The sequence below is a fragment of the Mustela nivalis genome (genome assembly GCF_964662115.1).
Source record: "Mustela nivalis genome assembly, chromosome: 16".
Taxonomy (NCBI): Eukaryota; Metazoa; Chordata; class Mammalia; order Carnivora; family Mustelidae; genus Mustela; species Mustela nivalis.
The window spans coordinates 38635496-38650624 of NC_139035.1; the positions used below are offsets into that span (position 1 = coordinate 38635496).

At 37.3% G+C, this 15129-nt stretch overlaps 1 protein-coding gene across 2 annotated transcripts in view; it reads left to right on the forward strand.

The window, feature by feature from the left end:
- Positions 1-13688, forward strand: part of NEK7 (NIMA related kinase 7) — a 150370-nt gene extending 136682 nt beyond the window's left edge. For both annotated transcript variants that reach the window (XM_082701951.1, XM_082701952.1), the window contains exon 10: positions 10656-13688. In XM_082701951.1, the coding sequence (XP_082558077.1) occupies positions 10656-10766 (111 nt within the window). In that variant the 3' untranslated portion in view covers positions 10767-13688. The remainder of the gene's footprint in view (positions 1-10655) is intronic.
- The last annotated feature ends 1441 nt before the right edge of the window (positions 13689-15129 follow it).

Genomic DNA, 15129 nt, shown 5'->3' on the forward strand with positions numbered 1-15129 from the left:
TTGACATAACATAAACTATGAAATGTTTCTTTACTTCTATTTATTTTTTATTAAAGTTGTAAAGTCTACTGGTTTGGCTTTATTTTGAAGGGTTAAATGAAAGCTAATTCCCTCAATTCGAACACAAATTTTTTTTTTTTAGTAAGTTACCTAATGAGGCTATTAGAAATTGAATCCTGGCATGCAGGAATATATAAACTGGCAAAGTTATTGTATGAACATCTTTTCCTCAAACATGGGTAGTAATATAGTACTTAGAATTTTTCAGAATATTAGATAAATGTTAAAGGTTTTTAATTCTTTTCTCCCAGAGGCTTGTAGGAACTTCTTTAAAAAAAAATGTAAAGGCTAACATTGAGGGAAATCTCTAAGGTAATTATCATATTCTGATTATTTAATGTCTGACTTATTGATTGATTAGAGACTTTTTTTTTTTATAATTCATCAAGACACTATGTAAGTTTATAGTCTGGCATAAAGAAATCATTCCATGTTAAAATTCAGCTACATTTTATTTGTTTGGAAGGAGTTACTGTCACTTTAATAAGTGAGTCAGATTAGAAATAACATTAAAATTGTCACTCAGACCATATAATACTAATCTTAATATTTTTGTGCCATCATTTAAATGTATTTCTTATGGATAAAGTAGGCCTGCATCTCATTGTGAGTTTTATAGAGCCCTAGAGAAAATTTCTCGGTTTGCTTTTTGATCAGAGTTGGTCCATGAAATATGAGGACAGATAGATTAATTTAGAAACTAGATGAGCCAGTGTTAGAGATAGCATTCTTTTGAGAGTCAGATAGTCTAGAACTGTCTTTGTCCATCTGGAAGGTCTCCCACTTTTGTGCAGAGGTGGCCATGAGGTTACCTACAGACCACATTAGGATTTTTCTCAGGCAGTGTAACACAGTAACTGTAAAAGCCCAGACTCTGAAGCTGGACTACTTGAGTTTAAATCCAGGCTGTCTTCTTTATAGCCTTTATGACCTTGGGAATGTTACTCCTCTGTGAAATGTTACAGTAGTGCCTATCCCAAAGAGTTGTTGGGAAGACTGAATCATTAAGGCGTGTAAAAATGTATAGAACCATGCCTGACTCATGATTAGAACTCAGTAAATACCAACTTTTAGGAAATGGTTTTCCCTCAGTGCTGGTACTAGAAATACATATAGTCAAAGCCGCAGAGTTACCTTATAGAACATGAAGATCTTACCATATAGAACATGAAAATGTTCAAGGAACTATATTCCCGTTTTTCACTGGAAACCTAGGAAAACTAATGACTGGTTGTATGGAGTTTCTCCATCCAAGTAACATGGCTTCTAGACGTGTCCACAGGCTGCAAAAAGTGAAACTATGAGTAACCAAATGAACCTGTTATGGGTAGTTATTTAACAACTTAAAAATTTGGAAACTGTCTGGCGAAGGTATAGAGTTTTTCCTCTTGCTCTACTTAATAACTTTTAAACTCTTTATTCTGTCTCTTGATGTTTCTGGTTTCTGATATGTAGGTGACAGTTTTATACTTCTATTCATTATATCAGGAGCACAAATAACTCTACCATGGAAAAGTGGAACTGTACTTTTGTATACATTCAAAGAAGACAGGATGAGATGGGACCTTATTTATAGAACTTGAATTGTTATCTGATATGACAAGAGACCATTCATAGATCCATATAAATTTGTCATTTTAAACCAAATTATTAAAGTTAAAAGCATAAAACTTAGTCTGTGGCTATTTGTAACATGAAAGTAAGTTTTATGTTATGATTTTTCCCCCCTTTACATTGCCAAAGACTATTGTAGCTGATTTTTCCTCCACCACATTAACGAGTCTATTTAAATGTATCTTTAGAACAGCCAGTAGTTCTCTCATATGTATCAAGGAAAACTGCATCCAGTTAAGAATGTAGGTCTACGTAAATCTCCCATTTTCTCTTACAATCAAAAAAGGATTTGAGGTACCTCCCAGTAAAAGACATGACTTGGGGCACCTGGGTGGCTCAGTCAGTTAAATGTCTGTCTTTGGCTCAGGTCATGATCCCAGACCAGGGTCCTGGGATCGAGCCCCATGTCAGGCTCTCTGTTCAGCAGGGAGTCTGCTTCTCCCTCTCCCTCTCCCTCTGCTCCTTCGTCCATTGTGCTCTCTCTCTCTTGCTCGCTCTCTCTCAAATAAGATCTTTAAAATAAATGAAAAAAAAGACATGACTTAACAAGTTATTAAAATAGAAATGGAAGTACAAATTCAGAACCAAGGATAAAAGAGAATATAGGCCCACCTATGTTCTGGCCCCAGAGTTGCCCTGGTTGAGCTGTTCATCTAGTTACTGCTTCCTTTCTGTCAGTGCTCAAACGGTTGTTTCTGATTTTAAGGAGGAAATATACTCGTACCTCAGAGAAGACAGAGTTTTCTCCTACTAAATTGTAATAGAAATATCTCCGATAAGGGCCACCAGGGTAGCTCAGTTGATTAGGTGTCTGCCTTCGGCCCTGGTCATGGGATCAAGCCCCGCATCAGGCTCTCTGCTTGGCAGATAGCCTGCTTTTCCCTCTGCCTGCTTGTGATCTCTCTCTCTCTCTCTCACACACATAAATAAATAAAATCATTAAAAAAAAAAAAAAGGAAAGGAAGAAAGAAAGAAATATCTCCTAGAAGGATCTGTGAGTAATGTACCAGGCAGTGTCTTTAGTAGCAACTATACAGAAAATACCTATGTGGTATTTGATAAAAGCCAAAAGCAAGCATTAAAGCATGGCTTTGGAAAGGTGATTTGGCAGCTTTGATAAACCATTGTGCTCCCGTGATGCAGCTTCTGGTGTCCCAATTTGATTAAAGGGTAGAGCTAAGATTATCCAAAGTCATAAAGATGAACAGAGTCTTATATATAAAGATACAGAGTCTTCCCTAAATTTTCATTGTCTTAGAGGAGTTTGATAGGGGCTATGTAGCACACTTTTCAGTACTCTTTGAACATTCAGATCTTTCAATATTCAATACACCGTTAAATATTCTTTGATAAGGACTGAGAGTGGTGGATTCCATGCTGCTGATTTGCCTAAGGGGAAACAAACAGCAAGTCAGTTTTGACACCGTTGATTAAAGCTGAGGCATCTCACCACTGTGTTCATTGGACGAAGTCAGACCAGCCTCTGAGAATTTGAATAAAGTACCTGAGATGTTCCATTCTCTACTCTGTGATGGTCACCACATAACTGGTATCTCCTGTCAATACCTAGTATCGCATCCTCTTGATCGGAACTTAGATAATACCTCAGACTAAGTGATAGCCCTCTATAGTGGTAATGCTTTGAAACTCAACCAGTTAGTGTTACTGAGAAATCATTATATATGCAGAGCTGTATTAGGCATTATGAGGAACTCAAACCAAAAGGCCAAATTAGATAAAAGTAAGCAAGCTCTCAACAATGGTAAGTGGAAAAGGTCTGCATTAAAAAATCAAATGACTTGGTTCCAGTTTGTGTTTCAACATTAATTTTTTAATTGGCTCTTGGGTTGTTTCCCTGTGTAAACTGAGATTGTTATGAGAGATTACAACACTTTAAAAATAAAAAGATATGGGGGGCACCTGCGTGGCTCGGTCAGTTGGGTGTCTGCCTTCAACTCATCCCAGGATCAAGCACCACACTGGGCTCCCTGTTCAGTGGGGAACCTGCTTCTCCCTCTACTCCTTACCCCACTTAGGCTTGCTCTCAAATAAATAAAATCTTAACATAAATAAATAAAAGGATATGGAAGATTTTATGAAATACGAAATGCTATATAAATTTAGGATTTTTAAAGATCCAGGGGAGCCTGGGTGGCTCATTGGGTTAAAGCCTCTGCCTTCGGCTCAGGTCATGATCCCAGGGTCATGGGATCGAGCCCTACATCAGGCTCTCTGCTCAGCAGGGAGCCTGCTTTCTCCTCTCTCTCTCTCTCTGCCTGCCTCTCTACCTACTTGTGATCGCTGTCTGTCAAATAAATAAAATCTTAAAAAAAAAAAAATCCAGAATGATACCTACCATTAAGTGAGACTAATTAACACATGAATATATAAGAGAACCATACAATACAAAACTATGTTCAGGATAGGTTAATAAGTTTTCACTAAAGCTGTCTCCTCTATCTTCATGATCTTAATATGGGTAGAGTCAAAAATTATGTAATATATAGAATTCAGTTACCTAGAGATAGATACAGAATTAAACACCAAATTCAGGAATTCACAGTTCTGCCCAGGTTGCAATCTGTGAGTACCTCACAGGTGATATCTTCAAAACTTAGTGTCCCTGTTGCCCCTGCTAAGCCAGTCTTCCTTCTTTGTCACATACTTCTGTTAGAGGACACAATGTCCTTTCACATACCCTGATGGAAACTTCCTGTGAACAATATTTCTTGCCTGAAATCTTAGAGCAACTTTGAGCATTCTGCTGGCATTGCTCTGTTTTTGCTCTATCTTTGACTATTCCTAGAAAATATTTTCCTGAAGTGCACTTTTAGTGACCTCTGCTTCCTGGCTTAAGTACTAACTTCCTGTTGCTCGTAGCAATAGATTGTAAACTCCTTAAACCTTTACCTTATTTGGCCTCAGTTTATCATTTCATCCCTGTTGCTTGCTCCCCAGGCATGCAGAAGTACTAGCCACTGCTTTCATACACCTCACACTTTCTTCGACTCAGCACCTTTGTTCAGTCTGTTACCTCTGCTTGGAATTTTCTCTACCATTTTATATGTCAAAATTGTGTTCGTGCTTGGGACTTTCACTCAGTTACCACAACCACAAAACCATTCCATTTTCCCTCACTCAAAAGTTACCCATTCATTCTTTCACTTAACCTGTTGGTGAGCACTTACTGTTCATACAATATCCATCTTCCAAGTCTTTCAGTTTAATAGGAGAACACATATTAAATGAAGGACAGATTAAATGAACATATTAGTGGACATATAAAATATGTCATTATAAAATATGACAAATATATAAATATGTCATTATAAAATGTGTCAATATAAAATATATAAATATAAAATATGTCCTTATAAAATATGACAAATATATAAAATGGACATATTAAATGAAGTGGTAGAAAGGCTTTTAATTAAAGTGTGCAAACACCTGAAACTAATATAATGTTAATGTCATACCTCAAAAAAAAAAAAAAAGTATGTGAAGGGTATGATGGAAAACGAATAGAAAATATTAAGATATGGATGGCGCCTGGATGGCTCAGTCAGTGAAGCGTCTATCTCGTGATCTTAGCTCAGGTTTTGATCTCAGGATTGTGAGTTCAAGCCTCAGCCCGTTTGTGTGTGTGTGTGTGTGTATGTGTGTGTATAGAGTTGTTATGAAAGGCTCTGAGAATTGAGTAGGTGACAGGCAAGGGCGGGGGGGATTTCGAGGCAGTCTTTATAAGCAGAGACGCAACATACTTAAAGATTCAGGGCATAACACAGTTTGATGAATGAACACAGAACTGAATGCTTTGTTATCATTAGGTTGTAGAGTGGGCCTGGAGGGAGGAGGGATTTGGAGCTAAATGTGAGGCTGGAAAGGTAAGCAAGAGTCAGATGTTAGAACCCCATAATATACCATGCCAATGGTTCGACTTTCTAGAGGGCAGTGAGGAGCCATTGAAGTGCCTAACGTTGAACTGTGGTCAGCTTGGTGTTTACCGGCAGTGCGAGGGAGATTGGAAGAAACTAGAGGTAAAGCTGTCAGTTGGAAGATTTTCCGTTGAGTGTAAGCAGTGGAGCCTAAGGCAAGAAGAAATACAGTCAAGGAGCAGTAAGACTTGGTAGATGATCATTGCGCCAGGGGGAAGAAATATGAGGAGGTGTCTTGTATGACTTTCAGATTTCTGGCTTGAGAAATTGGAGGCACTGCCAAAATAGAACTGGTTTGGGGAGAAAAAAAATAAGATCTCAGTTCCAGACATGTTTAATATGAGGTATTTGTAGGTAGATATGCTCAGAAGCCGGGCGGAGATATGTGAATGGAGCCCATGAAGAGGTCTGGCCTGAAGATACATATGTGTGTGTGTGTGTGTGTGTGTGTGTGTGTGTGTTCCTCAGCGTGTTGTGTTGGTGATTATTAAAGCCAGGGTAGTAAATAAAGTTGTGTAGGATAAGAAGGTAGAGGGAGAAAATAAAAGAGATGAGGAAAGAAATGAACCTCGGAACACACTGACAGTAGAGGGATGGCCAGAGGAAGAAAAACCTACAAAGGAAGGAAAAGTCAGAGAAGTGAGAGGAGAACCAGTGTGGTGTGTTGGACCCAGAGGAGGAGCAACACCCAACAAGGCTGTGATCAGAAGCATCGGCTCTGCAGAAAGGTCGAGTACCAGTACAAAGAGGTCAACAGGAAAGAGTTCTTCAGATTTAGCAAATGGGAAATACTGCTAACCTTTGCCAAAGCGATTTCAGTGAAATGTTCTTGGGGGGTGGAGGAGATGAAAAAGTGATTATAGTTGGCTTAATAAGTAGATTAAGGAAGTTGATGTAGGGTTTTTTTCCCCCTACGCCAAAGAAATTTGGCTATAGAGCAAATACATTAGATGGGGCACTGGTTAGGACTATACTTACAGACTGTGATGAAACAGTCAACAAATGAGGAGAGGCTGGAAATACGGAAAAGTAATAACAGACTGAATATTCACTCATTAGACATTCACAGCCAACTCTATTTCAGGTGCTGCTGTATGATGGTGTATAATGTATAGTCTCTTGAAAGAGTCCAGTGATAGAATTGAGAGTAGTAAGAAAAAATATATTCTTCTGATGCTAGAACAGAAATGATATGGACCAGATATTGACAAGGTAGGTTGAGATACCGAGGAAAATTTAAGCCTAACAGTGTTGATTTTTCTCTGTGAAGTAGGAAGCAAGACCTGGGGGAGAAAGAATTGAGGCCAGTGCCTACAGATTAGAGAAGGTTGAGATTAGCCATAGTGGGAAATGGAGTTTATCATGCAAACATTTGGATTAAAGAACAGCTTTTAAGGTCCAACTGCAGTTGGAACCATGAATCTGGTGACTCCGGATTATATGGAGTCTGTGATCTTCTCCAGCAGTCCTTCACATCCTGGTAGAAAAGCAAAGAAAACAATTGTCAGGGTTGATACTGTGAAAAGAATAAAGGATTATTAATGGTGCTGCCAAAGAAGTTGTTCAAGGATTGTACTATGAGGTCTAGCCTGGAAATGGATGACATAAGTTGATGATTGATGAAGAGGAAAGGTATTGGAAAGGGTCTCAAATCAAAGCACAACCATATTGGGGGACAGGTGGGAGCCCTGGAAGGACAGGGGCTTGTGTCCACATTTATTATGCGACCCAGGACATTGTAAAGCTGAGGTTGTGCCCTAGGGAGGCAGAGACTAAAATGGAGTAAAAGTGAAGATTAAGGCCAGGTCGTCAAAAATTTTGTTTTAGATAGAGGATTCAAGTGGGCATCAGAGTGACCAAAGATGTGGTGGTTGTACTTGGGATGAAGAATATGGTAGGCTAGATATCCTCAGTGAATGAGATGAAACAACTCGGAGCTAGGCAGATGGAAGGAAAAAGAGGAAAGTAATGATTGTCTCTTCCGGGCGGCCATCTACAGTTTTTTTGCCTCAAACTATCTCACAAATACCTCTTGAGATACCTATCACTTTGTAGTTATGAGAGAATTAGTTAATATGGTTTCCTCAGTCTCACGTTTGTCAGTCTTTCTTCCCCCACTAGATTGTAAGTGGCACAAAGGCAGGTGTCATGTGTATTTCATTTATTGCTTTATCCTTACTACTTAATAAAGGATCTGGTGCATAATAAATGCTCAATAAGATTTTACTGAATGAATGAATACATGGAGAAGGGAGAGGTAGAAAGGAAAGAAGGGTCAGATTGTCAGGAAGGAAAATGAGTCAATCTCTCACTTCTTTCCTAGACAATAGGCCTGCCTTTCTGGGCTGGTTTTTCACCCTGGTGTACCCTCAGTGTCCTCAGATGCCTACATAGTGCTCTATTCTAGATGAGTGAGGATTGCTACTCAAGCATATTTTAATTTTATAGGATCTTGTTTTCATATTTTATCAACTTGTTTATTAGGTAACAATTTAGGGAAAAAATTGATCAGATTATTTGATTCATAAATATCCTGAGGTATGCCTACTTTATGTCGTACATGATTTTCTACTACGTGACTTGTTAGAAACTTCTTTGGACAAGATAAATCTTGATGACACAATGAACTACACTTCAGATGGAGATCAAACCACGTGAGAAAGAGGAAGAACAAATGCAGTCTTGCCCTGGCTCTGTCTACCGTAGTGTTTCTGAGTCTCCTGTCAGTCCTTAGGAAGGCTGTCCCGAAGGGGGGGGGTTCAACATGGTGGCTCAGCCGCTGTCCTCACTCCCTCTCCATTTACTGTGTTGTTGGCTTCTCTTCCTCTTGATTACATCTGGTTCTCATCTTCTGCTTTGGAGATCCAGAGTCTTTGTCTTCTTCGAGTACATTTATATCCATCTATCTTTAATCCTGGGGACTTTCTCCTCTGGGCAGGAGAACTTGAGGACCATTTACTACAGTAGGTTGGAAGCGTCACCCCAGTCTGACCTATCAGGCTGGGAAGAGAAGCTTCTGGACTGGTTTGAAGGATGTGGTAGTTTTATTCAGTCAAAAATTGCCATTACATCTGCATGTATTCTGGTTAAATGGAATGAATTTTTGTACCACAGTTATCTTTTTCTGTCATCTTTCCTGCTGCTTTTGTCATTTTTATCTCTAAACAAAATATCTAACAACTAGGCGACCTGTTAGAACACATTATCTTTTAAATACAAGTATCATTACAAATGTTTTTCCTGCTGCTTTCTGTATTGTGTATAATTGGATGTATTTGTTTTTATTTTAATGGGTAAAATGCCAGCCTCTTTCTGATTTAAATTTCTCTCAGATCGCCATGATAAAATGCCTTGTGGATTTGCTGTACCCCTTGAGGATTTTCAATGCTATTGTCTGCTGCATTACAAGGAATATAAATTGAAATTCTCAGACCCTCTCAGTGGATGTAATATTATCATTAATATTTACTACATGCTAATAACTGGCCAGAAAGAATTAGTGCACATTTTCAAAATATCTAAGCTATTCCTCAAGACATACTTCAAAAGCCAAAGAATCTGGCTCTTCCTCTTCATTTGGCTTATCATCTGTGAGAGGTCACACACATGGTGCTACGAAGGCACATAGTGTCGCAAACTGATGCCGTTGGAATTGAGAATGAAATCCCATGTACTTCTACTCCCTGGCTCTAGGACCAATCCCCATGTATTGAGATGTGCTTATTTTCTGTAATGGAAATACGTCAGTCAACTTCAGCTCTCTCTGTAAAGTGAAGATTCTAATACTGCTTCATGCAGTTGAGGGTTGGGATTGGGGCACAAATAAATTCATAATTTACCTCGCTTATACTTGATTATTCTTAGTTTAGAAGAGTACTTTTTCTTTAATATGAGTGTAATAAAAACATTTTATATTTATATAAAATGACTTATGATAAGTGCATATGATAGCCATCTACCCTATGCCTCATATAAATTTAGATCTGTAGATACATGCTATATAATTATGAAAATTTAAACTTAATATCAAGGCTAATGTAATACATTCTAGATCAAATAAATGTATATATATGTACAGTTAATTTGGAGCCTTAGAGATAAAAACCTGTTGTCCTTTATGACTATTGTCTTCTGATAAGCTTTTTTTTTTTTTAAAGATTTTATTTATTTATACAGAGAGATCACAAGTAGGCAGAGAGGCAGGCAGAGAGAGAGAGGGAAGCAGGCTCCCTAGTGAGCAGAGAGGCCGATGCGGGGCTCAATCCCAGGACCCTGAGACCATGACATGAGCTGAAGGCAGAGGCTTAACCCACTGTGCCACCTAGGATAAACTTCTTTGAAAAATAGTAACATCATTGTAAAGCCTCTGAGTGTAGACAGTACTTTTTCTTGACCTTAACACTTACCAATGATTATGCATACTTCTTAGACTTCAACTAATTGTAAAGTCATTGACAGCAGTCAGATATATTCTTTTTTTTTTTTTAAGGTTTTTTCGTTCTCATTCCATTATAGTTAATGTACAGTGTTACATTAGTTTCAGGTGTACAGTACAGTGATTCAGCAATTCTCTGTGTTACTCAGTGCTCAGCATAAGTGAGCTTTAATCTTCTTCACTGATTTTGCCCACCCCCCCCACCGACCTCCCCATCAGTATTCTCTGTAGTTTAACAGTTTGTTTCTTGGTTTGTCTTTTTTTTTTTTTCCTTTGCTCATTTGTTTTGATTCCCAAATTCCACAAAGGACTATTTAGTCAGAAATTATACTTTCCTTGTAAATCTATATCTAGCCAGAATATTTTCAATAATTAACTGAAATGGTTATTTATTTATTTACTTAAAGATTTTATTCATTTGCCCGAGAGACCCACAAGTAGGGTGAGTGGCAGGCAGAGGGAGAGGGAGAAGCAGGCCCAGACTTGGGGCTCGATCCCAGGACACCGGGATCATGACCTGAGCCAAAGGCTGACGCTCAACCAACTGAGCCTCCCTGGGCGCCCCTGAAATGGTATTTTAAAGTGTCTTGTATTTTCTTCCTCTGTAGCTACGACAGTTAGTGAATATGTGCATCAGTCCAGATCCAGAGAAGCGACCAGACATCACCTACGTTTATGATGTAGCCAAGAGAATGCACGCATGCACCGCTAGCAGCTAAATACGTGGAAGATCATGGAGAATACAACCAAACTAATTTAAAGTATTTTTGTGCAAATCATACCTCCCCGTTTTCGTCTGGGTGTTAAGATGAATCTTTCAGAGCTAATGTGCTTTGAATCCTTAACCAGTTTTCACATAAGCTTCATTTTGTACCAGCTTAAGTCACCTTCTTGCAAACAAACCCCAAATGACTTTGGATCGTCAGGTTGCATGTTAGGAGAGTAAATGAAATTTAATGGTTTTTAATGGCTAAAGCTTTTAAGAATTATTTAGTTGTTTTGTTTTTTGTTTTGTTTTTTCCTTTTTGCTGATGAATTGTGTTCAGATAGACTCTCAGTGCCAAATGTTGAAGGCGCAGCTTGGCACTCATCAAGATAGACTTGTAACCTGAGGAAGAGTATCTGAGCACATGACTTGTTTGCTTTTTTGTCATTTATGGACATTGAAAATTAACACAGTTGTGAACTTTTGTGATTATTTTATTCTTAAAAGTTTGAAGTATGTGTTTTAGTTCTTAGCATTGTAGCTTTCAAATATAATTCTTAAGATAAATGTAGACATAAACTATTTGAGAAACACTTAAAATTCTTAGCTCATACATTCAAAGGGCAACTCTTAAATGTGAAAAAATTGGGGGACAAAATGTGAGTCAGACACTGAAGAGTTCTTTGCTTTATTTTGTTTTGTTTTAATCTCTCTGATAGTCTTTTTGCATTAAAATGGTATAAATGAATCCATTTAAAAAGTGGTTAAGGATTTGTTTGGCTGGTGTGATAGTAATTTTGAAAGTTGCACATTGCCTGAGGCTTTTTTTGTGTTTTTATTATTGTTTGTACATTTGAAAAATCTTTGAATAATCTTGCAGTACTATATTTCAACTTCTTTATAAATTTAAATTCTCTCTTCATAATTGTACACTATAGTGTAAGCATATGTTTTTATGCATAGATTTTATTGAAGTTCTGATTGATCCCCTTCAGAAATTTTTTTGTATTCTTCAAGTTAACTTTTTTATTTATATTGTATGTGCATCTTATCCATTATGTTTCAGATTTTCTGAGAACATAATACCCTTTAAAAAATATTTGGTATACCAATACTTTTCCTGGATTAAAAACATTTTTTAACTTTTATAAAATTTGGGCCACCCTGTATGCGTGTATTTTGTCAGAGAGGAAGAAAGAATGTGTGTTGCATTGTACCTGTGAATGTTGACACAGTTTCAGTTCATTTGACAAGGTTGTAATTTTAGAATATGTTTAAAGCAGTGAAAACTGGCCATTACCACAGCCAGAATTTTTATGAGATTAACACTTCTGTTGAGAAGCTTTTAAGCCAAGTATTGTATTCATGCATGAAGATGACAGAGATGGTAACGCTTCGTTTAGTTAAGGACATGGGCAGAGTTTAGTAAATGCTGTTGTGGAGATGGTTTTTCCCTGAGTGCCTTCCTGTTAGTGGTGACCCGTTTGTCACAGAATCGTGAAAGCCAAAAAGCCAAGTGGCAGTCACCGTTCAAGGACACCAGGCCACCCTGGAACCCTGGGATGGATAATCCTCCCAACATGGAAACCTCGTGTTTAGAGAGTACCTACCTTTAGCTGATGTAACCTCTGGTTTTGTCTTCTCATATAAGTATTTTTCTTACAGTCGTTTGAATACTTTCAAGACATTTGTAAACTTCAAAAATGGTTTATAAAGGGCAAAAGCATCAACTCCCCTCACTCCCCAAATGTAATCAGTTGTGGTATCTGAAGGGTAATTTTGTCTTGGGATAGACCGAGAACATTTAAAGGGTGGTCCTTTAAATGAGGACCAGATACATCGTTTTTACCAGATTCCAGTTACCTACAGCTTTTACACTGAGCATTGTAGATTTTCTCCAGAAGGATGAGTAAGTAGGTTATTTCTGTTGACCATTAGTGTCATGTTCATTTTATTATAATATAATTGAGAGGAAATTGTTCTGAGGTTGGAACAGATAATCTCCTTTTTCTTACAATCTTTAGAAAAATAAGTGAGCCTCAAATTCACTTGTGTAACCCCTCCCAGTGACTTTTAAGCAAAAATTTAAGCTTTTCTTTGTTAGAAGGAAATAGCTAGGAAGAATTTAATGATCAGGGAAATCCATTATTATTTTCTACAAGTGGAAACTTTTTGTTTTCGATATTGTATCTTTTTCCTATCTAATTGTTCATATTTTTTCCTGAAGAAACAACTGTGTAAACAACAGATTTTAATTTTGAATGAGATTGTTTCAGAGAATTATGAAGATGATTAGAAGCTTTAATTTTTATAATCACCTATGAAATATTCTCTTTATATTTCTGTTTATAAGTAAATTTTGTACTAAGTAAAACATATGAATTGAGTTGGGAAACAGTAAAATGAAAGGTACATCTGATTCTAAACCTTATTTAGACTTTGGTACCGGTTCCCCAGAGGAAGATGTGGGGTAACTGTTTTTGTATGCTGAGGTTTAGGAATGGTGGGTGAAGTGTATCCCTGTATAAATAAAAGTGCTCAACAATGTGCAATGCTTGTAAATTTAGTAAGATGTTACAGCCATTTCATGAATGCTTTACCATTTTACATAGTACCCTATTACAAAACACCTTTCTTGTATCAATATACTTCAGGTGTTGCTGTTAACATTTACATGATATTTATTTTAACCAAAATGTTATTCATATTAAATGTTTCTTCTTTAAAATGAATGTATTATGTTTATAACCCACAAATGCATAATTATCTTATGCCTCATATTTCAATAGTACTGTAATATGGACTTTTTTTGTGAAATACTTTTATTTTGTTATGCTTCAAATACACATACTAAAAAGATTCTGTTGTTAGCTTTGGAAATTGTATAATATCCTAATATAAATAAAAATAAAATTAAACAATGGGTACAATAAAATTTTTATGTATCTGTGATTTTTTTCCCCACTAAAGTCTGCCATTGTTTATTTCACTTAAGCTAGGGAAGAAACAGCTCTTGTTCATTTCCATGACGTTACCATTTTGGGAGAAGCCTAAGAATTGAAACAGTTGAGGGTGATAATGGAGCTCTGACAGACACTAAGAAGTAGTTTAATAAATATACATTAAACTAAGTACATCTCCACATGTTCCTACTCTCTTCAGTACATCATTTTCTGTCTTTTTTTTTCTTTAAGATTTTAATTAATTAATTTATTTATTTGTCAGAGGAAGAGAGAGACAAGCAAGGGGAGGGAAAGAGGGAGAGGGAGAAGAGGACAGAGCAGACTCCCTGCTGGATCCCAGGACCCTGGGATCATGACCTGAGCTGAAGGCCACCCAGGCATCCTATTTTCTGTCTTTGAATAAGAAAAGGAACTTTTCCTAGGGTCCTGGGATCCCGCATCAAAATCCTTGCTCATACGGAGTCTGCTTTCACAGACCTGTACCCCTGAAGCAAATAATACATTATATATTAAATAAATAAATAAATAAATAAATAAATAATAAATTTTTAAAAGTAAGTAAGTAAATAAAAGGAGTTAGAAGGTGAAAAAAATGTTTTCTCAGATTATAAAGTTATGAGTCTAAAATTCAGGTAAGCTGTTCCATTCCAGTCACCGTTAACACGCTGTTAGCAATCTTAGAAATAGTTCGAATGTTCTTTTCACATTAAAAAGTGAAGATTAATTTCTGCATCTAGAAATGCTGAGGCTAAAAGATCTTGATGGGGTAAAATCCTTTAAAAAATCCACCAAAAACCCTACCAAACTTTCATGGCTGACATTAAATGTAGTTTTTCAGGCGCCACCCAGACTGCATCGTGTATGTCTCCTTTTGGCACTTACCCAACTGTTTGTAGCCAAATGACTCCTTGTGGGATTGTTTACTTTCCGTCTCCCTGCTAGAGCCTCAACTCTTGGTGGACAGGTACTTCCTGTGTTGTTCTGTGTGATACGCAACACCTAACACAATCCTCTTGATAGTCACTCATCTTATTTTTGTTGAATTAATAAATGAACGTTTTGATGCCATAGGTGGAACTGAGCACTTCAGGGGGATACTATGCAGAGATGCAAAACTCGCAGAAATCGGGAGAGGCAAGGGCGAGTAAGGGGATGAGAGAAGCAAACACAAGCTAAACTAGAAGAAAAATTTTAAGTTACAAGTTGCCATCAATGACAAAGAAGTTGGAGATCATAGGATTGACAGCCAGCTCCTGGACTTCCCAAGAAGGCCACGGTCATACAGGTTCAGTAGAAGACTGGAGTGGAAAACAAACCCAGGTAAAAATCGGAATGGTGATGGCAGGTGAAGGAAAAATAGAAGGTAACCAGAAGGAGTCATAGCTCACGTTTTAAGGTCAAGTGAACTTAAAA